Genomic DNA, 27,991 nt, shown 5'->3' with positions numbered 1-27,991 from the left:
CGTTGCCGGTATTAAGGATATGTGAGTACGCTCTTTTCTTGAAGGTTTGAATGACGTATAAGTAGGTCTGGAAACTGGAATTACCGCAGGCGAAGGTTCATTTCACAGTTTAGCTGTGAGGTGTGAGGCAGGATTTCTGTAGAAACGCAAAGATGAGGACAGTCAACAATCTAATGCCGGCTACATACGTGACTATAAATCGTAGCGATTAATCTGTGCAGTCCGATTTGCGCAGTTTTATCTACCGTGTGTATGACAAATCGCTGTCGATTATCGTAACGATTTGTCATACACACGCGGTAGATAAAACTGCGCAAATCAGACTGCACAGATTTAATCACTACGATTTATAGTTAACGTGTGTAAGTGGTGACGATGGAAATGTTGTCACGTAGAGTGATGGCGCAAAGAGAAAAAGCGGCAGAGATTTAATCGAAACAATTCCTCGGAGCACTCCCCTTTATATCTGTTTCCAATGTCTACGAGAGTAGGTGTACAAAGTACAGTAATTGATAAATTGTTGCGAATACCAAGCATCACAATCCTGGCACGAACGAGTATAATTATATATATATTATATACCTAATGAATATTAAATAAATACCTATATACATACTTTATTGTATGTACTTTGGGAGACCGTGCATGCGTTTCTCTTGACCTACCTTACGATGAATCTGTCCTTAACCGAATAAAGGCATGACTCACATGACACGCCGTGAAACTAAATTTCTCGCTACAAAATAATTAAGAAAGATTTATTAAAACACTAAAATGAAAGAACTTCTATGAATGTGCCATAAAATTCTGTCATTCACTCGCACGCTTGCCAAACCACGCTCGTGTCGTGGTCGTGACGTCACCAGCACGTTGTATAACAAAAATACACTAGCACTACCGCAAACTTATTTGTGCAGGCGGAAAAATGCGGAACCAACTCCGTTTCATACTTAATTAGAACGTCTGTTGGCAAGTAGCGACCTCACGGACCGCAAATAATAATTGTATTGCTAACTCTACATTACTTTCATAAAAGGTCATAGTTTATTTACAGAAACACGTCGCTTAAGACGTTTTGAGGTTGATGATAACTGACGTAACGTAATAATTTCAATGTCACGCAAGATCCGAACGATAGCAAAGGTAAAGTGCCTGTGATAAGTACACGTCTGGACGTGTATTTTGTTAAAATGTGTCAGAATTGATAAGGTTTTCAGTATATTCAGTAGTGTAGTGTTTCGTTCGCGTAATATTTTCAAGGCCACGGTGAGTTGAACTATACATGTGCAATACCTAACTATATTTAGAAATTCGCATCATATCATAAATTATGTTTATGTTGTTCATGTCCCATTAAAGTCATTGATGTCACAGTTACAAGTAATTAATTTTGCTAGAAATAGTTTTAGCGCGCTCTGAGTTATCGTTATCAAACTTTTTGAACTAGTTCCGATACAGTACTAATGGCTAGACTAGTATGCGTTGTCTATGCCCGGGTTAAAGTCTAACCAATTGAATGATAGGAAGGTCTATGATATTGCGCGCCGACATTACACTACATATTAGTATTTCCTAGAGATGCAACGGATAGATGTTTGGCCGGATACCGGATATTCGGCGTGACCATCGGCCGAATACTCGGTATCCGGCCGGCGGAACTATACCTACATTTCGGTTTCTGTGCATTGTGCAGGTTTTGACCTATTTCGTAAATTTCGTAATGAACGTTCGCGCGGAGCGGACTCATTCTAGGTTCGAAATGCGTGCACGTGCAAGTGTGTGGAATGTTTCAATTGTTTACTCCGAATTCTCCGAAACCAAGCAATGTTACTATCCGGTATCCGGCCGGATAGTAGGTCACTATCCGGTATCCGGCAGAATAGTAGGGCACTATCCGGTATCCGACCGGATAGTAGGTCACTATCGGGTATCCGGCCGGATAGTAGGTCACTATCCGGTATCCGGCCGGATATTAAAATAATGGCCGGATAGGCCGGATATCGGATAGTAACCGAATATCCGGTGCATCTCTAGTATTTCCGCTTCCTATGATTAAAGATGTGATTTCTTCTTTTTAACGCAATAATATAAAAGTCGGCGGCGCTTATTAGATTATCATGTTAACCAATTAACTGACAGTCGATGTAATTGTTTGCACAATGATAAATGCTTTTTACTTATCAAATGATAACGAAGAAGAGTTATTTCACATATTACATATTAATATTCCTGGAAATAACATCAATTTATATGGGCTTGTGACGATACTGAATTGGCATAGAAAGTAGTTTACAGTTCATGTAAGTATATACAGGGTGATTCATGAGACGTGAGCAGGACTCATCCTGCACACTCAGTAACTGATAATTGATTGGTCACCGTCGTATTTAGGTAAAACAACCACACTTTTTCCTATTTTTCAACTTTTTGATGAGGGCAAATTTAATTCTCTACAATCATGGTCACCCTACAAGACCTAATTAATTAACATAAAACCTCTTTTACGAAGAAAATAAAATGTCAAACCTGAGTGAGATACGAGTTTTCAAAAGTAACCAGACCGTGATGACAGTGATGACATTCAATTTGACACTGAATAGCGTTAGTTAACTATTCTAATGTTACCGACCACCCATGTTGTAAATAAATTAATAACTTTTTTTTTCAACACGACTAGAAAATTAACGTTAACCTCACTAATACTGATAGGAAACAGTTCCTTATAATTTACGGAATGCGCAGTGTTAGTCCTGCTCACGTCTCCTGAATCACCCTGTATACATATATACACTTAGTGGTACCTTCTTTATCGCACTAGAGCGGTAATTTCCGATTTTCCTATGTTTCATACGTTTTATATTATGATATTTACAGATGTAGTGCAAAAATAATTGTTTTCCTTCGTAGTTTCACGGAAACATACGAACGTGTCTTGCTATTTCAGTCAAAGTACAAAAAAATACTGAAGTTGACTGAAGTAGCATGACAAATAAAAACGTTTCCGAGAAAATACGATGGAAAACAATTACGCACTACATCTGTAATTCCGTAACACTGTCTTGATTCCAAGCGTAAGCCTCTTTCTAAAATAAAAGGATTAAAAAAAACCGGGCAAGTGCGAGTCGGACTCGCGCACGAAGGGTTCCGTACCATAATGCAAAAAAAAGCAAAAAAAAAACGGTCACCCATCCAAGTACTGACCACTCCCGACGTTGCTTAACTTTGGTCAAAAATCACGTTTGTTGTATGGGAGCCCCATTTAAATCTTTATTTTATTGTTTTTAGTATTTGTTGTTATAGCGGCAACAGAAATACATCATCTGTGAAAATTTCAACTGTCTAGCTATCAGTACGGTTCGTGAGATACAGCCTGGTGACAGACGGACGGACGGACGGACGGACAGCGAAGTCTTAGTAATAGGGTCCCGTTTTACCCTTTGGGTACGGAACCCTAAAAACACAATCACCTACATGACGCAACGGCCACCGACCGAAACTGTCAGCTAAAAGTTAATCACGAAAATTGTTACGTTGTGTTTATTCTGAAACCTTGTTTTAAAGAGTGAAGGAGTGCCATGGATTTCGTGATCGGCGGTCTGGCCGGCGCCGGAGCCACGGTGTTCACCAACCCCATCGACGTGGTGAAGACTCGGCTGCAGCTGCAGGGCGAGCTGCAGCCTAAGGACCAGCAGGTGACCAATTACTATAAGCCTACTTAGGGCATACTGAAAATTCCTGGAACTGGCCACTTAGAAAAAATAAGTCGTCTCATATATCAGAATCCAGAAATTTTCAGTATGGCCCACTTATTTCGCCAACCAAAGATGACAATCGATGAAAGAAAACGCCTATAGAAAGTTAATAGTACATTGTGTATTAAGGGCGGGAAATAAGAAATTACGAACGAGTGTCAATTTTAAGCCCGACGCGAAGCGAGGGCTTAAAATGTTCACGAGTTCGGAATTTCTTTACCGCCCGTGGCACACACAATGTTTTTCATCACACTTGTAAGGAAAAAAAGGAGAATTAATAAAAACAAACTTCTGTATAAAACACTTTTCCGCCCTAGGGCGAAAATTTCAATTTCCCGCCCGCAAGCCCTACGTGTAAATAAGTGTTTTTCATCACACTTGCTCGGAAAAGATTTTTTCCGCCCTAGGGCGAAAATTTCAATTTCCCGCCCGCAAGCCCTACGTGTAAATACATCTTTTCCGAGCAAGTGTGATGAAAATAATGTATGGACACAGTCACGTGACCTTCCGTAACATCTGTCATCCCGATACATCTTTTCCTATCGGCAAGAGACGGAGAGAAACCCGCCTCCAAAACGTTAAATTTGACAGCCAAAATAAGAGCAGCTAAGGCGGAATAGTAGAAGATTAATAGGATTTTAACTAATCAGGGTCGGCCCTTAGAGCGTTGCATTGCATATGATGCGGAAGCACGTCGAATTTAAACAAAAACGATCACCAGGGAGGCAGGGAGCCTAGCCAAGGTACTTAAAAATCGTACATCAACAAACGCCGAACGAAATAAATGTAGGTATCAGGATGTGACTATTTTCATAAGAAATTTTAAGTTTCGTTTGGCGTTTATCAACGATTGTCATCTTGGCTAAGCCCCCAGTTTTATCTGTCAGATCTCGCAACACATAAAAAACATTGCTACCAACTAAATATTTTACAAGGCTTAGCCATAAGAACAGTCGTCGGAACTGTAAAATTACAGGAAATCCTTGCGTGACCAAATTTATTTTGAATGCTGGCGTCAGTGGCGTCACCAACTTATCTTTTGGTCGCGCTATAAATATTAGTGTTCATAATAAAAATAAGTCGTATACTATGTGTAGTAAGTGTTTAACACATATGTCTAACAAATGCATTGTATTAATAGGCCAAGAAATAAGAAGTTATAGAGGGAAATGCTAGGAACACAATTTTTGACTCCGTAACTTTGTTTGGACTAGTTAGGAGGTGAACATATCAAAAGTCCCCGGCCGTAGCCCCGGTGCTGGGGGGGAGAGGGGGGAAAGAAGGTCTCATTTTTCGGTTTTTCACTTATATCTTGGAAACTTTGCGTCTTAGCGATATGACTACTAAGAAAAACCAAAAGCTGATAAAATTTGTTACAAGTTTTATTCAGTCAAGTTTTTCGATATCTTGAATAGTTTTTGAGATATTCGCTCTTGAAAGTTTATTTAGGGCTTTCAATTTTATCTTGATATCTACATTAGTGAAGCTGCTAGGCCGTGTTTGGTATCATTTTCGTATAAATCGGGGGTGCTGAATTCATTTTTGGTATCACATTGACACCATTCCTTAGAAAAAACATATAAACTTTAAACAATATACCTTTTTTTTTAAATTCCTCTTCACGATTTAACCGCTCAACCAATTTAATTGTAATTTGGTATACAGATATTTCGAGTCCCAAGACAGGACATAAGATACTTTTTATCTCAATAATCATCCTTTAAAGTTGTGAAATGGAGTATGGGGGGAATTCAACTTCGTCGACGAAACTGAATTCCTGAGGTAAATACTGCTTAAGGTAAAGTTTGAAGTCATGTTAGGTATCATTTTCATCTAAATCACAGATGTATACCATCCTAAATTTCACCTAAACCGGTTCAGCGGTTATTGACTCCTCATACAAACTTCCACCCCACTTTTCACATCGTCAAAAGATGCTTTTGGTTATAAAAACCATCCTATGTCCTGTGTCGAGACTGAAACTATTTCTATACAAATTTTCAACGAAATTGGTTCAGCGGTTTAAGCGTGAAGAGGGATTTTTAAAAATATATTTTTTTTAATTTTGGTTTTACTTCGGAATAGTGTCAATGTGATACCATAAATGAATTCAGCACCCCCGATTTATACGAAAATGATACCAAACATGGCCTAACAGCATCACTGATGTAGATATCAAGATAAAATTAAAATCCCTAAATAAACTTTCAAGAGCGGGTATCTCAAAAACTATTCAAGATATCGAAAAACTTGACTAGATAAAACTTGTAATTAATTTTATGAGATTTCGGTTTGTCTTAGTAGTCATGTCGCTAAGATGCAAAGTTTCCAAGATATCAATGAAAAACCGAAAAATTCGACCTTCTTAACCCCCTCTACCCCGCAGCACCGGGGCTACAGCCGGGGACTTTTGATATGTTCACCTCCTAACTAGTCTAAACAAAGTTACGGAGTCAAAAATTGTGTTCCTAGCATTTCCCTCTACAACGTTTTTTGAGCATTCATTTACTGACCTATAACCGTAATGTAACTAATGTATGCTACAAATAAAAATATTACGGGTCATCGTACGGGTTCCGTAGTTTTTTAAATAAAATTATATACTGGTTCACTCAATGGTTCTACTTACACTACGATTTTAGCAATAACGTAATAATAAAAGCAAAAATAATATTGATTATGTTTCTTAAATCTTCCTTAGTTCTTCTCCTTATTAAAGCTCATTAATTAATTGTTTTACACAACACAATAGATGAAAACAAGAAAAGTAGTTACATGGAGTTGAACAGTATCAGATATTATTATTTTCATATCTCATGCTCTGAAAGTGGGTCGTTGTTGTTCTAAAAGGTACGCAGAAAGTCATACGTTTATGCTCTAGTGCAGAAAAGTGGTGTAGGGTAACAGCACCAGTGGCCAGCCAGGGACCAGTGGTCAGCCTTTTGAGTCGTTTATTGGTCATAAATATCTGGTATATTCGTTTAAACAAATCGCGATTACTCAAATAGGAGCTTTGATTCCTTATTGGTTAATACGTCACACGACAGGTGTGGTGAGGGAACGGGGGGAAGAAATATACTCGTTCATACAGGTGCTGTTTGTCGAAGAGTGCAAAAGTGTCATGTCCGCCATATTTTTTTCTGCACGTGGTGTTCTCTTAACAGGCAAGAAAAACTATGTTTTAATGTTATAAGTTATTATTTTTGTTAATGATTGGATTGATTATTAGTTTATCTATTAAATTGGATTACGTTTTGATGAAAATAACAATATTTCACTTATAAATTGAGGGGGCTGGCCACTGGATAACACTTTTTTCCAAAAAATCCAGTGTTCAGCCCCCCACGGCTGACCTTTGGGTTATTCGTTTATTTTATTATTTTCGAGCCAATGCGACCGTTAGGACCGTTAAATTTACATTTTCAAATTTAGTTTAGCATGCCCTAGTCAATTTTAAGTAAAATCCAGTAGTCAGCCGCATTTGAAATTACGTTATAATGCGGCTGACCACTGGAACTTCTTCACTTCAGTTCGCGGATCCAATACTCAGCCATTGACTTTGCTTGGTACATCGCCGCCAAAAATAAGTCCACATTTTTAAACCCTATCTAATTGAAATAAGGTTCAAAAGTGTATACATATTTATGACGTTAACTATACATAACTATTTATCACTTTGCTTTTTCCTGGTAGGTATTAGTACATTATTGTCGAGGCTCGGAAGTAGCTACTTGCAGGCTGAGGATTCGTTTTAAACGGACGACCTTGGGAGTCCGTTTAATTGAATCCGAAGCCAGCAAGTAGCCTTCCAGCCGAGTCATATATAGTGCTTTTCTCAAAAATGGTGCAAGAAATATAAATATCACAGAAATATTATACAAAAGCAACTTCCTTACGTATATATTTTCACAGAAAAAAGCCCTTGCCGCCTTTTTATTTTTTTAATTAAAAAATAGAAGTGCATTTTTCTGCCGAAAATACGCCAACCTATTTGAGACAGCTAAATAGTCGCCGTACTAATCATCTGTTTGGCTGTTTAATGGGCCTGTGCCTTCATTTCATATGGCCATTTCAACTTTTAAAAAGTTTGGAACTCTACAAATAATGGAATTTGTATGCAACATTGCAGTCCCAAAATCGAGACCGCAATGTTTTTAACTTTTTAATTTTTGACTGACCATAAACTACGCGCTTCGCGACCTATTTTTTAGACGGCAAAGTCGATTTTGCCGTCCATTTTTGAGAAAAAGACTTTGTTTATTAATGATAATTAGATCTGCATAGAATCGTTTCATTATTTTTTACCGAATAGGTTCTTCCTCCTCGCGTTATCCCGGCATTTTTGCCACGGCTCATGGGAGCCTGGGGTCCGCTTGACAACTTTTTTAGTTAAGTACATAACTAACAAATTTCGTGTCATAAGAATTGTATGTACTAATAAAAAAAAAAGATATACAAAAAATAATAATGATAATCATATTGTTGGTTATGATATAAATATAAGTGATTTTGATCAAATCATTATGAATATTATAAAGGCTGAGTACTGGGTACACAGAGGCTGCTTACTGGATTTTGGAGGCTGACTACTGGAGAAAAGTGCCACTTTTTGTTTAAACTAAATTAGAGATATTATAAAGAGGATTGTTATTTTTTTAAATATTTTGTTTTAAAATTATGATAAACAATTGATCTAACTATGTCATTTGTTTAATTTTCCGAGTAATCCTGTAGAAATGCCGAACGTTCAAACTTAAAAAAGTCGTTATAAGGCTGACTACTGATGGTGCCTTTACCCTACTCCTCTGCGTCCCCGAACAACTGGGTAGAAACAAAATGGAAAAATAGCGTCTTTATTTCCTCGCCTGGAACAATTGGTAATTATTTAATTTTACTAATCCCATGTTGATCCTTTTTTTTATAAAAAATGATGTAAGTGAAGTTAAAAACAAATTATTCTTGATTTCTTTCGTGGAATTCTATTTACTCGATTTCATAAGGCGGGAACCAAAAGGAATACACCAAAAATATTTTTTAAACCTTACACTTGCGTAAATAAGCAAAGGCAGAATCTTATACAGCCACAGTTAAACGTGTGTACGATATTAAATTGATTTTTAAAGTTATTTAGCATTATATTCATGAAAATAAAATAAAATACAAGATAAAAATTGCTTATATTAGTAATTAAATTGTTATTTAATATTTAAAATACTTTTATTATGTTATTACGTGGTGCGGCGCACCAAGGTCGCGGTGCGGTCCGGTAGTCTGTTGCGGCTTTTAGAACGAAAAAGTATAAAATTAAAAAGTTAGAGGCAACCCCGCTGATTTTCATACTATAATGAACAAATCATTTTAAAATTACTGCAGATAGGTAGTTAAAAATGTGTGTTTTCGTAAATATTGCATTCTAAATGATTTTCGCTAGGGGTTAATTAATCTTCACACATGAAAAGTCTCCGATTGCAAGTAAGTCCTAAGGAAAATAAATCATGGCCGTAGATCTATTAGGTACTTCCATTACTGATTTTGCGAAATTGCCTTGTCTTGTTTGGTTTCCTCGCATTCGATATGAAAAGTAGAGTGTTTAACTCGGGTGAAAGGCACCATTTCTGTCTCGGACTATTGGCGCTCTCACTGCGTTAGAGCGCCAAACTACCTCGACAGAAATGGGTGCCTTTCAACCCTTGGTTAACAATCTACTATTTTTTTATGCAATTCGCGTTTATTGTAATGATTATCGCGATTTCGGGGTTGGTCCCATAGTAAATAGTTGCTCAATATAATCCCAAAACCTCCCTGGCAAAGGGAATGTAGATATTTTTAGCCACCCTGTACCTATAGACTCTAGCAAAAACTAGGTAAGTACCTACATATTTGAGACAATTCAAAGAACTAAACTAAATATACTGCCAGTGTTGCCAACTCGGATTTTGAAAAAATGCTAAACTAACGTCTAGATTATGCCAAAATTATGCCAAAGTTTTTTGAAATACCTATGCTAAAAAAATGCTAAAATATCATTTGAAATTAAACACTTAAAACATACACATTTTTCAAATTTGCCGCCTTTTTCTAATGACAAGATCTGCTTGGCCAACTATATATAATCCGTCGACGTCCATCAGTCCATAAAAGTCAAAATTCATATGAAAATATGGACCACATAAGGCGATGGCGCATATTGTTGCTGCCGAGTTGGTGCAAACTTGGCTTAGACTAAATTATGCTAAAAATATGCCAGATGCTAAATGGAAAAATTTGGTGCCAAAGCGACGAGTGAAAATATGCCAGATCTGGCATCATTTATGCCAAATTGCCAACACTGTATACTGCACCTGTACCTGTAATAGTCCTCTCAGACGTTGAACGTGCCATTTTGTTGAAGGGCAGGTGGTGCGTTACCGAGGCATGCTGCACGCGATCTTCGTCATCGGCCGCACCGACGGTGTCCTCGCGCTGCAGAAGGGCCTCGCTCCGGCTCTTGTGCTCGGCTTCACAATGAACTCTGTCAGGTAACTTTTCTTTTCCACCATAACCATAGCCCGTCTCTGTGACATGGTTAACGGATCCAACTGCCTTTCACAATGAACTTTGTCAGGTAACTTGTCTGTTCGAACACAACCATAGAGCAGCCGCCCGTGCTGGCCGAATATCCAAGGGGAACTGCTGGATCCAAGTCTACAATACAAAAAGGAAAATAAAACAGTTGAATTGAACCATATTGGAATGAAATAAAGTTCATCAATCCATAACTATCTTGATATTCTTCAGCTTGGATAAAAACTGGACAAGTGCGAATCGGACTCACTCACCGAGTGTTCCGTACTTTTTAGTATTTTTTGTTATAGCGATTAGCGGCAACAGAAATACATTATCTGTGAAAATTTCAACTGTCTAGCAGTAGCAGTTCAGAGTCCCCGTTTTCACCCTTTGGATACGGAACCCTAATTTACCCTTTGGGTACGGAACCCTAAAAATTAGTATTAACGGAGACGACGTGGTTCTTCTAAACAGACATGGGCTCAATTAAATACCTAGGTACAGACTAAAATAATGATTGATCTAGACTGGACAGTTTCATTGACAATGCTTTTCCCGTTACAGATTAGGATTATACCACATATCAGAAGTCCGCGGCTGGACAAGCACAGACACGGGAGAAGTTTCCGTCAGCAAATCCGTGTTCTGGTCAAGCGTGAGCGGCATCGTCAGTGGAGTCGTTGGCAATCCTGTATCCGTGCTGAAAACGAGAATACAAGCGTCATCACATCCTAGTATAGCGGTGGGCAGACAACATAGGTATGAAGGTAAGTCTTGAAGATAGAAGCCATTTAAAAGTATAAATACCATTTAGACCTTCAACTCTTGACACTTTTCCTTCCTCAATCCAGGAATTCCGCAATCCAGATCCTCGAATCCTTCCTCAATCTTGATCCAGATCCGGAAAACTACACTGCTGGCTGTATCCGGATTGCAAATGTGTCCAGTCACGTTACTACCCTCCAATGATCGACATCTTTAGAATGTGAGCGTAAGAATCAAAGAGACCAGTGGCCTATTTTATAAAGCTACAAGTTACAATTTACAAGCGGAAGTCTCGTTCTAACACATAGGGTTAGAAAGAGACTTCCGCTTGTAAATTGTGACTTGTAGCTTTATAAAATAGGCCACAGAAGATGTAAAACAGTCTGATGGAATAAACAGGTCTCAGCTAAGTCTCATTCTTGAAAGAACGTATATTTAATTTTTTCATTTCATGATTAATTTAACTTTTGGTTGTGTTATTTCAGGGATGTTCGACGGTATGTCAAAGATTTATTCCTCGGAAGGCTTCAAGGGTTATTTCGCGGGTGTCAACGCCGCCTGCACGAGGCTGGCAGTCGGCAGCGCCGCGCAACTCACTACCTTCTCCAAGTAAGTCTTTATTACATAAGTAGTTGTCTTTAAGATTCCACCATTTTTCGACCACTTGTGATATCCTCTAGCCACCCAGACAACAAAACCAACGTGGCTACAATTTTGATTTGTTAAACATAAGATTTAAATTAGAATGACAAGGGGGACTTTTTTATAAGCCTCTGGCCGGCTATAGGATAGTTATAAGCACATTAAGTTGACCTATTGAGACGGATTTGGCAAAATGAACTTTGTCACCATGAAATTGATAAAAGTTGAAAGGAAGCACTCAATGCGAGTACGTCAACTAGATGTCCACAATCCTTAAAGAAAAGCATGATCTTTGGAAATACTTTCGTATCTAGTAACCTATAGGTACTTAACTAAGTATAGGTTAATTTTGTAACGGTTCAGTCACTTATTTATTATGTGCATGTACTGTAAATATTTTACTGCCTTGCCATCTATAAAATTATGTGAACTGTCAATTTTTTTCTCCAGAGCAAAAGAATGGCTGGCATCGCATGGCATTTGCGATCGCTCACCCTTCTGGCTCTCCGTTCTAGCCAGCGCCATAAGCGGGGCCGTGGTAGCCCTGGCCATGTGTCCCTTCGACGTCACCACCGTGCGACTTTACAACCAGGGTAATGATAATAATAAGGCTTGTTTTCGTGTGCAGAGTTAAGCAGGAGCTGGAGGCAAGAGGAATCGGCAAAGATCCCGTGACTCGCGCGGTTCTCGCGAGTTTTGTGAGCAGTTTTTTCGTTGTGATGTTGGAAACTCCGTTCGATGTCGTGAATACAAGGATTTACAATCAGGGTATGGAGAGAGCTTGTTGCTTACGCTTTGGAGCTTTGTCTTTGCCTCTTTCCTGCTGCTTTATGTATTTTTAAGTAATTATACAGTCCTCAGTTTGCGAAGATCTTTTATAGATCCTAGTGTACAGAGGGTTTTCAATTTATGCACGATTAAAATACCTAAGAGTTAGACCGAGATAAGTCCGCAGCGATTTTGATAACACACGCAGTGCAAGTGCTATTTAGACTTCACAATTTCATAGAAGTTTGATGTTTAAAATAACACTTGCACTGCGTGTGCTACCAAACTCGTTGCAGACTTATCTAGCTCTAACCAGCACGTTTCTAATTTATTTAGTTACCTACTGGTTGTGGTTTTTGTTTGGGAAGGGTCAACTAAACTAGGCATATACTCGTAACTATGTATTGGGAAAGACGCTGATGCTAATGTGGTTTTGGTCATAATAATTATTTTATTTCGCTCTCAATTTAAAGTTACATCTGGCCTGAATACGAAATAAAGAACCAGAAGCATATTTGCTGCATTATCTCACTTTTCAAATATCTGATATCTAGTCCACATGACTACCTATAATCACAAAAATTTTGTTGCCTATAGATGTTTAGACCGGGGTCCCTTTGTTTCCCATAAAGTTTTAAGTCATAATGTATTGTTTGTCATATTATCGTTAGTCATAAAACTGAAACCGTTAACTTTTCAGGATTTTCCTAAGGTTATTCTATAGATAGGTTAGGTTAGGTTAGGTTTGTTTTATGGCAATCCTGAAAAGTTACGCGTTTCTGAGAAAAACCAATTATGACTAACGAAAATTCGGACAAACAATACATTATGACTTAAAACTATTTGGGACCCGTTTAGACCAGGAACGCTTCATCAAACTGCGTTAAATTTCCATTAGCACTCTACAGTTTTTCTATTAACATACCACTTGATTTAGATAATTACAAAAAAAAATTCGAGCGGGCTTTTTGGTTCTACCTATGTATATTTTCAACATATTAATTCCTCTCTACCTCCCAGGTACCGCCGCTACCGGAGGCCTGCTCTACACAGGCGTCTTCGACGCGCTCTGCAAGATCTACAAGACAGAGGGCCTCCACGGCCTCTACAAGGGGCTCGGCCCCCTCTACATCAGAATAACGCCGCACACGACCCTCTCACTAGTCATATGGGATATGTTGAATTTATATATGAGCGATAAAAGTAGCTGATAGTGATAATTGTTTCGTTTTATTATATCTCCTCTCCGTTTAGGCCAGAAAAATATATCTCAAATACTACCTGAATATACCTGCATTATAAATATTGGAAAAAATGCGTTAAAAAATTGTAAAAATATGTATGTCGTTTATATTCAGAATAAAAATTAAATTTGTTTCATTTAAGTAACCTAACTCGAATGAACATTTTTCAAGATGACTGGCATTTTACAACAATCGGTATCGGTAATCAGTATCGCTACGAATATCGGAAATTTAAAATTTTTGGCAGCAGCAAGGGATAATACCCGTAGAGCATTCTTCAACTAAAAAATAAACACTATGTACCACTGCAGTGACAAAAATATAAATGCAAGAATTAAGAATGCGTGTAGATTTAGTCATAAATATGTTTTACTAGAACACTTGATTTAACGACTACCAATATTTTAAGTATTTAATTTTCTCGTCAAACTCGTACATCTCGAGAGTGAGACCGCTTTCAAATTTATTTTTATTCAACCGTTTTTACTCTCCCGTTTGTCATTATCATTTAATTCTTGACCCGAGCATTCGGCGGCGAGAATTGTATCTCCCAGTCGAGATCCAGAGAACTGCCGTCAGAATCCTCATCCTGCTCATCTTCACAAGAACAGCTTCCAGTTACGGAGCGACCATCGACTTGATTTTCAGGTTCAAAAACACCAATCATTTCTTTATAACCTCGGACGCACGTCTGCTGACAAACTTCTGGGTGAAAGGGATCGTTGAATTCCTTTATCATATTCTCGATTAATCTTTTTGCCTTTCTCTCCCTTCTTTTGACCCTATCCTCGTTGCTTGCGGATGCAATCTTATATACAAGTGGATCGTATACGACGCAATTATGATCGTTCTCTGACGTCACTTGCATTTCGACTGAATACTCTCCATCCTTCTTTTTTATGACGAGGGTGGGTTTGTCGCCACATTTCCTTTTTGATTTTTTCGCTGGTGCGCTGTTGGCCACAGCTGCGGACCTTAGCTTCGCAATCTTCAGTTTTCTTAGGATATATTTGGACACGGCGCCCGGCTTCCACCCTTGTGCTACCTGAAATAAAGTACATTATCAAATGAAAAACTGCTCCTAGTTCAAGATTAACAAGAAAAAAATTAATAAAAGAAAAAAAAATCTTACTGTCAATATTTGGACTATTATCTCCACCACATTCGTTGAAAATACCTGCAGGATTCACTAAGATTAATTGAGAAGAGAGCCTTAAAAATTCCGCCGTTTTAACGTCATAACATATGAAAGAGTAAGTTAGGTAACTAGTAACTACCTAGTCTAAATGTGCCCTCTACGGGGCAAGTTTCTCTCTAATAGTAATAACAAAGGTATAGAAACAGATATCGCTCGAATTATGTAAGAGAGATAGAAATGCAGACAACGATTTTAGATTTTTTTTAAATTTGGGGGTATAATCCCGTGATTGCCGTGACAGCTGATAAATTACTTTATTTGCTCGATAGTTTCCAATACTTAAGTATTCAACAAATATTTAAGCATATATGATAATAACACTCCTCTCAGTATAATTATAGTGGGGCTAAAGGAAGCCCGAGCAAAGAAACTTGTGTGTAATAAAAATAATGACATTTAATAGTTTACTTTCTTACTACGAAATAAAATGCAATCAGAGCATTAAGACTAAGTACATACTTCTTAACTTACAGTTACAAAACGTTACAAATTTCACTTATCACACTACCAAAAAATTAAACAATACTAAAAATTTGCCAACGCAGACGCGCACTTCAAGCGGTAGGTACTATAATCTATCATAAGATTTATGAGCGTGTGGCATCGTCACGACTACCCGCCGTCGCTGGCGCCGCTTCTTACAATCCATATTGGAATTGAAACATGGCTCATGGAAGGTGCTCAGACTTTTACCCTGTTGCTCTAGGTCATGTATACGCGCCTTTGGGCTCCGGTTTTTAAATTCGCTCCTTCTGAAGTAGGAACGCGAGCCGTCAAAGTGTTGGATGACCCCCTTATGCGATGGCTTCGGGTGCCGACAGATTGGCCTGTTGTCGGCCCTCTGTCGCTGCCTAGACCTGCCCGACGCCGGAGACTTAGGCAATTGTGGCGTCTGGGGTACCTTCACTTTCACACCCTTTCCAATCAAATCATTCAGCATTTTGCTCAGCAATTTTTTATCCGGACCATGCCCGACAATCCCCATCCTGGATAAGTCCATCACCGAAGCATCCCCAAAGCAACTAAATGTTGGTAAGGACCCGTCCTTATCATGTACCTTGTCTTTGTTGTCTTTGGTAACGCAACGCGTTTTCGTAGATCTTGTCTTAGATAACTTCTTCTTGGCAGTCTTGGTATCTTGTTTTTTTTCTGCAGATTGCCTGTAAAACTTCCACTTGTTGCCATCTATATAGCCGTCGACACCTATTGCTAGCCAATTACCTTCTGCGTCTTGGAATTTGCCTGTGTCGGTGTCAACTAATTCTCCGCTGGGACCAATAAATGTGAACGGAGCCCATCGTCCGTCGGGGCTTATGAAACCGTCAAGATTAATTTGGAGCCAATTATGACCTGAGGGGCTCCAGAAACCTCCCAAGTCACTACATTGTTCTTTCCCATCGGGTCCTTTAAAGAATCTTGGAACAGCATTTCCGAATCTATCGGTAAGTTTCACTTTATAGTCTAAGTACGTGTATTGGCTTCCGTTGTCTACTGTTTTAACCTTTGTGCCTGGGTATTTGGAATCGTAGTAAGCGGTCGGAGCGGTGAACTCTAATATCCATTCGTCAGAGTCTGTGTCGGACGCTAAAGAGTCTCCGTCATCAGAGCATGAACATGATCGGTCTTCGTTGACGCGGTTAGGGTCGGGCAGAGGTGGGTAGCAAGCGCATTCAGGATCTTCAGCATCAGGAAGAATCCCTAACGCCTGCTGGTATGTCTTCAAGCATATTTCCTTGCACATGTCAGTGAAGGTACTCTGAATGAACTCGCGTTGCTCTCTCTCTAGTCTTCTCGCGGCACGTTCCCTCTTCTTCCTTCTTTCACGGTTTTCTTCTTCTGTTCTCCCTATAGTGTATGTCAGAGCCGGTTTGTCCTCGTAAGGCGGTTGGTTGATAGTTCTCGGTCTATTATAGGATTTCATGGTTTCCATTGTAACAGTAAATTCGCCATCCTTTTTGTGGACGATCAGGAGCGGTCGTTTGAGAGGACGCTTCTTAGGGGCCACAACTTTTCTACGCTTATTGGTAACTTCACCTGGATGTAGGGCATTTCTGAGCTTTCTTGCAACTACCTTATTAATTGCACCAGGTTTCCACGAAGGTCGAAACTACAGAAAAAAAGTGAAAAAAAATCAACAAAAAAAATAGCTCTATTTTTTTAACTGATTGCATGTGTGTTTGTAAACTATAAAAAAGATACTTTTAGGACACAACTAATCACATAAAGGTACAAACAGCAACACTCCTAATGTCAATCGGTGACCTTATGCCTTTTAATAAGGTTTACTAACTATCATTTAACAGTGTGGGCGATGGAACGAGTAGGTACCATTCCACGCCATTTTGTTGTGATTTTAATCGGTCTAAGATAATTTAAGTAACGGACCCCGCAGCAAATATAAAGAAAAAACGGTTTCAGTTAAATATCACGAGATTTTTGTAGGTAGATTAAAGTCTCCGGGCACTTTTACTTGTCAAATTTTTACAAGCTTAATAAACCAAAAATTATTAATATCTATAATAGAAAATAAAATAAACATACCATTAACCCGGGGACGTTAGCAGCAGTCCAGAGCCAGCCCATATATTTAGGGACGTTGGACATAGTCCCAGTGCATGGCAAAACACATCGATCGTGCCCAATCTTAGGAGCTATAATGAAAAAAAAAATTAAATATATACGTATTCCATTAATTCAAGTAGATATAAGTACACGTTATCTCGATAGTAAAAAAAAATTACGTACGTATACCTTTGTAGCCGTAGTTAAATTTAAATCGATCATTTTTCTTTGCTTTCTTTTCGTTTTCCTCAACTTTCTCTATGCTTTTACTTTTTTTCTTGCTATCACTTCCGGAAGTGCTTCCAGTTTTTATTCTACTGATTTTGTGGTATACCGGGCAGGGATCCGGCATGAGGTACTGAGGTTTACCGTCTAAGTCCACTCCGCGTTTTTCATATCCTTTGCAGATTTTGCAATAGGTAGTTTTCCTTTCGAAACCAAACGTACATTCGCAAGCACAGTAACATGGATTATTTTCCTCAGGTGTTCCTCCAATTACCGCCATCTGTCGTTCAATTGTGTCGGTCACGCAACATGAATGTTTAACACTTGTTACATCTATAAGAATTCTATCATCAGGTTTCTCTAAGAGCGGTCTTTCCTTCTTGTAAATGCATCTTACGGTGTCACATTTGACTGTAGTATTATTATCTGGTTCTAAGGAAGTCCCTGATTTGCTTGTAGCCTTGCCTGGACTTTCAGTTGCTGGAGGACTGGCTGAAGAAGCTGATGGAGTTTTACTTTTATTTTCATCAATGTTTACAGTAGCATATCCAACTGTGTAAGTTTTATTTCCAAATGGTCCACTTCTATCACCAAAGATGTAGTCGAACAAATTGACTTGTTTTATTGCTGTGCAAGATTTTGAATTTAAGTTCTTTCTTATATGTTGATCCAGTTTAAATGGTTTTACGGTGTTTGTATCACTTCTGGTTAAATGTAATAAAAGGTTTCTCTGAATTTTATTTGCCTTGTTGGCCTTATTTTTAGGCTGTGCGTGAGTAAGTTTCCGATCTCTATCTTCAGCTATTTTTGCAATATTTGCTTTTCTTTTAGCGTTACGTTTTTTAACACTACTTCTCTTTTTATTTTTTCCATCACTGTATATAGTTTTTATAGTACCGGTACCATCGCATAACCTTGTAGTAGTTGATTGATCAATATACAATAATTGATCGATATCCATCTTAATAAAGGTATTGGGATGTCTGTTTGACAAAGCCGTATATTGATTTAAATTGACATGATCCGTTATGCGTAACTTGATATTTAAGCGTATTGCCGCCATCCGTTTCGATGTGGCTTCATTGAAGACGTTGTAGACGGCCTTAACGTTTGCCGGGGCGGGTTTTGCTACGTGATAAAGGCTCATCAAATACTCAATAAAAGAGTTATTCCACGGTATTAAAGTAGACCCTATCCTTTCTTCCGGATTGTATTCACTGCATAAACACATTTCCATTGGATAATGCATCATGTGTGCTATCAGAGTATCTATATTGCCTACAAATAATATTGTCTGACCTTTTTGTGATTTTATGTTATGATTGGCACTGTCTGTTACCTTTTTTGCATCTATTGCCTTGGTGTTATCCTTCGACGCTTTCTTCCGCTTTCTCTTCCGCAGATTTGGTTCAGGATTCTTCAATACCAATGAAAAAATATCTGCAAACTGGCTTTTAACCACAAACTTTTTGGTTGGCACAAAGCTCTTTAGGTCTTCGACAATTATATCGAACAAAAACGCTAATCCCGACATTGGCATCGTGCCGAATATCCTAAATATTTATGCGTTTATTTTATAAATGTAACAGTACACTATTTAACGAAGTGCGCGCCTTTATATTACCATCAGTATACTTACATTACCTAAATATGTATCTAATTAAAATTTTTGATTATTTAAGATATTAGTTACTTGAAATTTAAAATTTATGTCATATTTCAAAATAGAACAGTAGTTATTTGACATTTTGTTTACTTTTATATATGACATATCCTTATCTAGTTGGTTACTTTTACAACAAAACTCTATGCACAGTAAATAGGTAGGTACGCCTGCCTATCATAAATATAATATATGAATGTGATTTTATAGTCGCACCAATAAAAGATTTTACGGTCTGACATTACCTCTATGCTATCTTTAGGGAGCGTACATGAACTGTAGACGGCAGCACAGAAGCCCCCTATTCATTTGCGCAAAGCATTATGTCAAGGTTTAAGCCACTAGATGGCAGACCCTACTATGCGAAATAGAGCCAGGGTGAAGCACATACCCACTTAGTGCCTACTTAGAAGCGTGAATTGTTTTCGCTTTCGATTCAGATCACGAGATGGCAGACCCTCCAACGCACGCAACGCACTGTCTCTATCGGCTATCGATATGTCGGCATGCCGATCGAAAGATCAGGCAGATCGTAATGTTTCTGTGTAACTAAAGTCTTGACGGTTGTCACATTAAACCGATGTGTCGGAAGCCGGTGTTGCTCGAAGCATTAAACCAATACAGATAGGTAGGAGAATAGGTTCGTGAGGTTGCTTCGGATCAGATGCCCGAAGGGCAAACTGTCCAGAAATAGCCCCGCGTCGAATCAGTGGACGAGACAAATATTTTACGTTTTACGATATGCCTAGGAATTTCACGATCTGTCTCATCGAGGCAGTGGCGGATTTACCCCAGTAGGCCCGGACCTAGGGTGCCAAGATATTTAGGGGCGGGAAATTGTGACAAAAAATTCGCTGATGATAACAAGAAATAACTCAAAATGTACTCAATATGATAGGTGCTGAGAAAGGGCCGGCTACAAGGTCTAGGGCTGCAAAGACTGCAAATCCGCCACTGCATCGAGGTCTCATCTTACGATCGGCCACCGACAGATAGACTGATTATTAAGGAAGGAGTCCCAACTTCAAGGTCTCCGAGTGAGACATACTGTGGTATTTCTTTTGATGCTTACTTAATATTTGCAAATACCGAGCGCCTACCGTCAACACCGAAGTTCGCAAACTGCGGGCATCTTTATATAACTTTTTATGCCTTATTTGGAGTAAAAGGGAAAGATGCCCGCAGTTTGCGAAATTTTGATTATTAAAATAAATTATTTTAAAAATTACCACGATTTGCACGAGGCCATGCGCATGGCGGGGAATAGAACCCTATGGAGGAACCTGGTCTTCAACAGAAGGATATGATGTCACGATCCTCAGTATTGAGGGACCGACTGAAGAAGAAGATTTTAAAAATTGGTTCATAATTCAGATGAACTCAGGAAAATACGGACATATGTATATACGCATGACACGTAAAAGTTTTGAGTCGCCACAACTAATTTATTGAATTTTTATAGGTACCTATAGTAACAGCACCAGTCATGGGATATTTAAGAGGAAATTTGGAGTATTTATGATATTTCCCTTATACATGTAAATGGTCTACCGCTTAGCGTGTTAAAAGATGAAAGTCCTATCCGTCTTTCATGTTTTAGGCGTGTTGTATCAAAGATACTGCAATTAGTTTCCACATATTTAACAAATTAAAACTATGCTTTTTTTCTCCAGTCATGGACACCAAAGTTCCAGTAATGGGCCTCCGGTAATGGACGTGGATCCAGTAATGGGCCCCCTATAATGGACATTGCTCTATCAGTATAAAATATTGAAATGGGGAATAAATTACGGCAAAATAAAACAATTTTTGGTACAAGCTTTTATCGCTGAATGTATTTTTCTTTCCACAGCCAATTATTATTGTATTAGATCCATCGAGACAATTCTAATATACCCTAACACAATTAGTTAGGGTTTAATGCGATAAAGTTCCCATGGCCACCTCCTGTCTCCATCATCAGATCAGGTCCACTTTATCATAATATTGCATTATCATCCGATTTGCATACTTAATTACGTACTTACACAAAACTTCAACTGAATCGGAAATCGAAAAGTGGCTCAAATTTAGCTACTAAGATTGGACCCACACTAACTAACAGGGCAAGTTAAATAAAAGTTTGGAAAAACGATATTAATTTATCCGAAGTCCGAGAATACCTCCTGATTGACATATTTCTTAACTACATTTTATGTCTGTATTGTTTAAACATGAAATTATGGCATAGCAAGCATCATTCTGTCATTTATCCCATCATAGGAGGTACGCAGTTTTACAGCTCCTATAATGGGATTGGGCCAAATACCACTATTTTTTTACATCTGTGGAGTCACAACATAGTGTGTTGTATACCTTATCTCATGGTAAATGCAATTAACAAAACACATTCTAGTTTTCATCAAGTATTAATTAATTAAAATTTAATAAATTAACTCACCTCTCTTAGCGAAGTTGTTAAGAATTCGTTGTGGTATTTTTTTTCAGTGACACGACAACTTTTAGGTTGACGCCAATTTCTTAAAAAACAACCAAATTTAATAAAACTTCAAACTGAAACAGCTCTAGGACTCTTATTTATGATAATATACAGCCAGTGTTTATAAACTACTTTTAGATACTTATTTTAGAGGAATTATGTTTTTTTAGTCCCATTACTGGTTCCACGTCCATTATAGGGTCCACTACTTACATATTATCTTTTTGTTTTCAAAAGGTATGTTTTAATTGAAATTCTACACAGTTAAACCTACTAAGTACAGAAAAAAATTACATTAATAAATAACACTATTATTTATTTTGTTAAAAGGCGCGTCGCAATTCATTATTTAGAATATTCTAAATTACACTAACAGATTGAAGTATTGGAGTTGAACTCAAATGAGCAAACGGGTTGGATCTGGTTCATATTCCCAGGACATTCAAAAAGGACAGGTGACCGCTGCCTCAGAGGCGTGTTGCATGCCCTGCTCGGCTTCACTTTCCCCCCCGGTTTCTTAAACAATCCTATATCAGAGTATTCTTCGAGAGGCTTCAAAATCTCTCGGTATTGAGCCTTCATTCTAGTCTCGGCGGCTCGAATTCTCTTCGATAACTTCGGTAACTTGACCGAATGACTTCTAAATTGGCGTGCGTCCATATCGAAATTTGTCGACATACTTGTCATCACTTGATAATTATTAGAACGCTTCTGTGACCCCTTCGTGGGCTTCGTATTGCAACGTTTTAGATTTGATTTATTCGGTTTCGCTTTAGCATCGCCAGATCCACTCTTACCAGCCTTGGCATCAGTCGCTGTGGCTTTAGTTTGTTTCGTAGCAGCAGTATTTTTGATGGGGGACTCTTTACCCTTACATTTACCCGCCACAATAGACTTAGATTTATCTTCTTTGGCTTTATACCATACCCACTTACCGTCCTTATCTACGTAGCCATCGATGCCTAGCTTGAAAGTATTTCCATCCTTATCAGTGAAACCTCCTTCCTCAGATGAGTACATCATACCATCGGGTCCAACAAAGCTTAAAGGAATCCATCGACCGTCTGGTCCAATGTAGCCATCTTTGTTTATTTCCTGCCAGACGTGGTTATGGTCCCAGAAGCCTCCCAAATCGCTACATTCTTTTTTTCCATCGGGTCCTTTGAAAAACCGTGGCACTTGATTGCCTTGCTTATCTAAGAGTTTTACTTTATAATCCAGATATGTGTATTGAGACTCATTTTCTGCTGTGACGGGTGGATGTTTAACTTTAGCATCATATTTCGACGCTGGAGGTGAAAATTCTATAATCCAGTCATCGCCGTCTGTGTCGCTGCTGGATATAGATTCTTCCTCAGAACACGAACAGGAGTCTATCGTAGGACTAATCATGGCATCCGCTGGTTTTGTGTAGCATGGACATTCCGGATTATTTGGATTTGGGAGGGGTAGTACGCCAATCGCCTGGTTGTACGCTTTAACGCATATTTCTTGGCATTTATCTCTAAAAGTAGATTGCAAAAGCCTACATTTTCTTCTAGTTTCCCTTCTCTCTCGTCTTTCGCGTTGTTTTTTAATTTTTGTTTTCTCTTCTTCTGTTTTTCCTATAGTGTAAATCAAGGGAGGCTTTTCTTCATATGGATATTGGAAAAGCAATCGTTCTTTCGAATACTTCTTGAACACTTCCATTTGGACTGTATATTCCCCGTCTTTTTTTGTGACTATTAATAAAGGTTTACTTTCAATTTTCTTCTTCTTCGTCATTAAAGCTCGTTTCTTCTTAATTATGTCAATGCCATCTCTTAAGGCTCGGTATCTTCTCACTAGAGGTTTAATAGCTGCACCAGGTTTCCATTGTGGACGAGGCTAAAATAATGACAAGCAACCCGATTCATGAACCCCTAAATACAAATTAATGATGTAACCTTACACTACAGTAATCTTTTTTCAATATGAATTACCTTTAATCCGGGAATGTCTTCAGCTGTCCAATTCCAACCCATATTAGCCGGAACCGGGGGATAAGAATACTTCAATGGCCTCTTTTCGACCGCCTTCCCCACTAAAACAGATGGCAAAATATTTTTAGTTCCATATTTTAACCTTTATCCATGTCAATTTTATGTATACTTTCTAAAATCATTCGAAATGCAACTTTAACTTAATACTTTGATACAAGTAGGTACTTAGATGTCTTAGATACAAAGATCATACTAGATTATACTTTTTGAAAAATTTGTTTGTACTTATATCATCTATCTCTGAGCATTAATTTAATACGCACCTTTTTGCACAGCACCAACATTCCTTTTATTGGGCTTTTTTTTATTAACAAACTTCGTTGCTTTCTTTTTTTCCTTTTCCCACCCTTCGTCCTCAAAAGATGAATCTTTTTTAGCCTTAGCATCTTCTTTGGTAAATTTTTGCGATCTAGTAGTCTTTACACTAATTCTGTCCTGTGTTTCAACTTGTTCTTCGTCAGGCCATGGACTCTCCGTTTTTATATATTTCTTGTCGTACAGTTTGTGATAGACCGGACATGGTAGAGGTTTTATAAAGGCCGGCTGGTTTTCCATATCAGTTCCTAGGCATTCGTAACCGCCGCAAACAGCGCAGTAAGTTGTGTTTTTCGTGAAATTAAAGTCACATACACAGTCGCAATAGCACTCGTTTTCGTTGTCCTCATTTATCTTACTTTTCTTGTTAAGGCCATCGACTATGAAATCTTTTACTGTTTCGGCTACGTCGCAAGTTGTAGAGCAGCATGGATTGTGTATAGCGTCGAGTTCTATTTCAACATTGCTGTCTGCTGGGCTGGGAGGGTATTCCCCCTTCACAGGACACGGATGCTCAGGGCACGGCTTATCTTTACTAGTTAAAGGGCACACACCTTTTGTGCACAAAGTTATTTCTGTCTCAGCTTTCATAGTGGGGCAGTCTTTTGCGCAGAATTTGAATTTATCTTCGTCAGATGTTGTTTGGTCTGTTACCGGTGTGGTTTTGCCGGAAGTAGAATTAGATGTCTGATCAAGTTCTACTGTAAAATAATACACGTTGTATACCTGCTGTGTATGTCCAGAAAATGGGCAACCTTTTCCTCCACAGGTGTCCTCAGGATCATCAGCCTCTTCGCATTCTTCGCAACATATACTATGGCAAGATTTTCTTTCAGCCAGGGCATCTTGCATTTTTTGAATACATGCGCATTGCGTAGAGAGACCCTCTTTTGTAGAGTCCGCAGTGAACACTCCTTCATGCCTAAGGAATTCTTGAATTTTTTCAGCCAAAGTACAAAGCTTACTGCCACACGGACCAATAATCTCATTAATATTAACCTCAACTTTGTCTTCTTCCATCAAATTTTCGATATACTTCCTTATATGTCTTGCTATTTTGCAGTCTGGTTTTCCACAAGGGCCTCGTATGTTCGCTATGTCGAAGATGGCTCCAGGCCCTTCGACACCTCCTGTCTTGCCGGGCTCAGCGCAGACAGCACAGGGTCCGCTCTGGACATCTATTTTGTACTTCTCCGCTAATTCGCTCTCTGGCCACTGCGATTCCTGGCAATAACAAAGTCTATCAATATCTGTGGCTCTAATTTTCGGAGTTATAGTCGGGCGGGGCGTAAGCATCCTCATGTTGTCATTACAGGACGCTATTATCTTTCGTACATAATCAATAATGAAATCTATTGTCGGCATAGTAATTGGTGCTCTATATTTCGATTCTGGAGGTTTGTCAGCGTTGTTCATGCAGCAGTAATCGCCTTCGCTGAATTCTACGAGATTTGCTCCTGGTGCGTTAGTGTAGTCAGCGAATGTAATTGGTTTCAGTCTATCCTTTATGAAACTGTTTTCTATCTTATTGCTATTCTCTTCAAACACTTCATCAGTTGTCTTCATTGTGCATATGTATGACGTTGTTTTGGAATTGATACCAGTATACAGAACCTTTTTTACCGTAGGATCTTCGGATAAAGTGCGGAATGATGTAGTGACTTTGTCTCCTAAATAAGACAATTTTATTTGGAGGCCAATTTTTGCCATCAGCTTCGCGGTGTCTTCTTCAAAAACATTATATTCATCACGTACAGTAACAGATTTTGGGTTTTGGCAATCAACAATTTGTTTTAGGTAGGTCAAAAATATTGGATCCCAAGGAATAACGCTAGCCCCAATGAAGACAAGATTATCCTCTTTGCTCCATAGTGTGACTTGCAAGGGACACTTTAGCATTAATTTGATTAAAAACTCTGCGCTACTTGTGAATAGCACGGATTGTCCCGATTGTATCACTGGCTCTGGTGGAGGAGGTGGGGGCAACGCTCCTTTTTTTTTCTTTTTAGGTTTAGGTTTAGGTTTCTTCTTTTTTTTCATTCCAGGTGGTTCTGGTGGCAAGGGAAGTGGCTCCGGCATCACTATGTGCATTTGCTTTGGATCTTTTAGTTCAAGAGAAAATATGTCGGCGAAATCACTGCGAATTACAAGCAATCTACTGTCGACCAGACTCCTGACATGCTCTACCACCACTTCGAATATAAACATTGCGTCCGCTATGTCCATTATACTATTTTTTTCTTAGCTAACAAATTGTTAAATTTACATAGTTATTAATTAACAAAAAAAATTGTTTTCAAAATATAACCAAAACGAAACAATGCATGACAATTAATCAATCAAAATGTCAATTTTTTTTTTATAAAAATCTAGTATGCATTATTTTAAACAAGTGCAAACAGAAGTATACCTACCTAGAGCACCTAAGCACTTCACACGCTCAAGTGCTCAAGACTGATGCGTGATACTGATAGGTAACTGATGACAGGGACGCAACGATACAAAAAATTTATAGGTAATATTTTCGCGCCTTTCTGGGTGTGTCCCATTATAACTTTGCCCCCATTAGAATATATCAAAGTGACATTTTAAGGCTTCGAGCAACACGGAAGGGAGGCGGCATTCGCATTATTTCCCCTCTGCCGAGGTACAAGATTAGCGCGTCAATCTAATCTAGCGCGGGTAATAAAACTAGTTGCACTTGGATTTTTCACTAGACGCGCGCGTGAACACTGCTGCACAAAAATGCCTGTTTGCTCGGTTTTTTGTTATAAAAAGAGGTCGGGGACATCAAATTTACAAAAAGAAAGTGTTACATTTCACATGTAATATTTTTTTTACATATCATACGTTTAATTACATTTAAATACAATTATTATATTTTAGTCTCAAGTAATTGTTGGATTTATCGATTTTGCTCGCTCAGTACAAATTGCGGATCGGTCGAGCGACAAATCCGACTTCTCATCTCTCAGAATACAATGACATACTTCAACGAAAATGTGTTAGTGTGCGTGTTGTGACACTAGTCACTCGTCCGTACACAAAAAGAGATCGAGGTTTGCAAGATTTGTCTTTGACGTGTGTCATTTTCTATGCATTTGTGTCGTCATTACAGATTGGATTTTGTATATAAGTGTGTGAGAAGTGCGACTGTGTGCACCTTCCCCCCCGCGAAAAATGGCAGAAAGATTTGTACGGTGAGTTATCGCTTGGGCCCCTCCCTTCCGACGTGTCGGAAGCCGGTGTTGCTCGAAGTTTTAAAGCGTATCTGACTCGCAAATTTTTCACCAATCTGATTAAATTGCCCAATCGAATCAGGACGTGCGGACGCAAACGCCAATTTGGCTCGCCGAATTCAACCGCCGATACTTACCGATATTACCAATAAAATGAGAATACCTACTTACCATTTTGTGACGCCAGTATTTTCAATCTGGTGCATTTTTTTCAATTTAGAGGGCTCTAATATCACCAAAAATCTAAAATTGGAGATTGACCCCAATTTCATTTCTGATCAAATCGGTCGATTTGATCATCCCGCGTGGATACCGCATTAAACGACCTATTTTCACTGAAATATGAAACCTATATTATACAGGTCTATGCCTATTTTCATAGAAGTTGACATTAATAGAATAAAAACTTTGACACACTTTGTCGATGAAAATGCTGCAAAATGCAAATGTTATGCAGAGTAGACCACTTAAGTCAGAGTTATTGGTCAGACTAAGCAAAATAACTCTGCATGGCATTTACAATGACAAAGTTTTATACTTTTACTATTTAAATTTGATTTAAATAGATCCAA

General features: G+C 38.5%; 3 protein-coding genes across 5 annotated transcripts; 1 reads left to right on the top strand and 2 right to left on the bottom strand.

The window, feature by feature from the left end:
• Positions 1-1,109: 1,109 nt before the first annotated feature.
• On the top strand, positions 1,110-13,686 carry LOC134665432 (solute carrier family 25 member 35-like). Of its 3 annotated transcripts, none has more exons than XM_063522402.1 (7): positions 1,110-1,266; positions 3,562-3,692; positions 10,149-10,270; positions 10,863-11,065; positions 11,549-11,672; positions 12,334-12,473; positions 13,494-13,686. In XM_063522402.1, exons 2-7 carry the CDS (start codon positions 3,576-3,578, stop codon positions 13,682-13,684), a joined length of 897 nt encoding a protein of 298 aa, XP_063378472.1. In that variant the 5' UTR covers positions 1,110-1,266; positions 3,562-3,575; the 3' UTR covers positions 13,685-13,686. The 3 variants fall into 3 exon arrangements, with proteins under 3 accessions (XP_063378472.1, XP_063378471.1, XP_063378473.1); XM_063522401.1 differs by lacking the exon at positions 12,334-12,473 and adding an exon at positions 12,156-12,298 and having other exon boundaries at positions 1,112-1,266; XM_063522403.1 differs by lacking the exons at positions 1,110-1,266; positions 12,334-12,473 and adding an exon at positions 12,156-12,298 and having other exon boundaries at positions 3,574-3,692; positions 10,144-10,270.
• A 1,782-nt stretch (positions 13,687-15,468) lies between these two features.
• LOC134665396 (uncharacterized) lies at positions 15,469-19,445 on the bottom strand. The gene is made up of 3 exons (XM_063522342.1): positions 17,661-19,445; positions 17,457-17,566; positions 15,469-17,022 (listed from the first exon to the last, which is right to left on the bottom strand). Exons 1-3 carry the CDS (start codon positions 19,240-19,242, stop codon positions 15,484-15,486), a joined length of 3,231 nt encoding a protein of 1,076 aa, XP_063378412.1. The 5' UTR covers positions 19,243-19,445; the 3' UTR covers positions 15,469-15,483.
• Positions 19,446-22,139: 2,694 nt separating this feature from the next.
• LOC134665394 (uncharacterized) lies at positions 22,140-26,448 on the bottom strand. The gene is made up of 3 exons (XM_063522336.1): positions 24,129-26,448; positions 23,806-23,906; positions 22,140-23,710 (listed from the first exon to the last, which is right to left on the bottom strand). Exons 1-3 carry the CDS (start codon positions 26,404-26,406, stop codon positions 22,214-22,216), a joined length of 3,876 nt encoding a protein of 1,291 aa, XP_063378406.1. The 5' UTR covers positions 26,407-26,448; the 3' UTR covers positions 22,140-22,213.
• Positions 26,449-27,991: the final 1,543 nt, after the last annotated feature.

Source organism: Cydia fagiglandana, chromosome 6 (assembly GCF_963556715.1).
Source record: "Cydia fagiglandana chromosome 6, ilCydFagi1.1, whole genome shotgun sequence".
Taxonomy (NCBI): domain Eukaryota; kingdom Metazoa; phylum Arthropoda; class Insecta; order Lepidoptera; family Tortricidae; genus Cydia; species Cydia fagiglandana.
This window is presented reverse-complemented; position numbering and strand designations above follow the sequence as displayed.

What these genes read in the sequence shown, in the direction of transcription:
- LOC134665396 (XM_063522342.1), bottom strand. Translation starts at nt 19,242, where the DNA reads ATGCCAATGTCGGGATTAGCGTTTTTGTTCGATATAATTGTCGAAGAC. An exon ending in CTACGGCTACAAAGGTATAC is followed by an intron (nt 17,567 to 17,660) that starts GTACGTAATTTT and finishes TTTTCATTATAG; the next exon opens with CTCCTAAGATTGGGCACGAT. An exon ending in CTAACGTCCCCGGGTTAATG is followed by an intron (nt 17,023 to 17,456) that starts GTATGTTTATTT and finishes TTTTTTCTGTAG; the next exon opens with TTTCGACCTTCGTGGAAACC.
- LOC134665394 (XM_063522336.1), bottom strand. Translation starts at nt 26,406, where the DNA reads ATGGACATAGCGGACGCAATGTTTATATTCGAAGTGGTGGTAGAGCAT. An exon ending in TGTTGGTGCTGTGCAAAAAG is followed by an intron (nt 23,907 to 24,128) that starts GTGCGTATTAAA and finishes CATCTGTTTTAG; the next exon opens with TGGGGAAGGCGGTCGAAAAG. An exon ending in AAGACATTCCCGGATTAAAG is followed by an intron (nt 23,711 to 23,805) that starts GTAATTCATATT and finishes TCATTATTTTAG; the next exon opens with CCTCGTCCACAATGGAAACC.
- LOC134665432 (XM_063522401.1), top strand. Translation starts at nt 3,576, where the DNA reads ATGGATTTCGTGATCGGCGGTCTGGCCGGCGCCGGAGCCACGGTGTTC. An exon ending in TTCACAATGAACTCTGTCAG is followed by an intron (nt 10,271 to 10,862) that starts GTAACTTTTCTT and finishes TTCCCGTTACAG; the next exon opens with ATTAGGATTATACCACATAT. An exon ending in CAACTCACTACCTTCTCCAA is followed by an intron (nt 11,673 to 12,155) that starts GTAAGTCTTTAT and finishes TTTTTTCTCCAG; the next exon opens with AGCAAAAGAATGGCTGGCAT.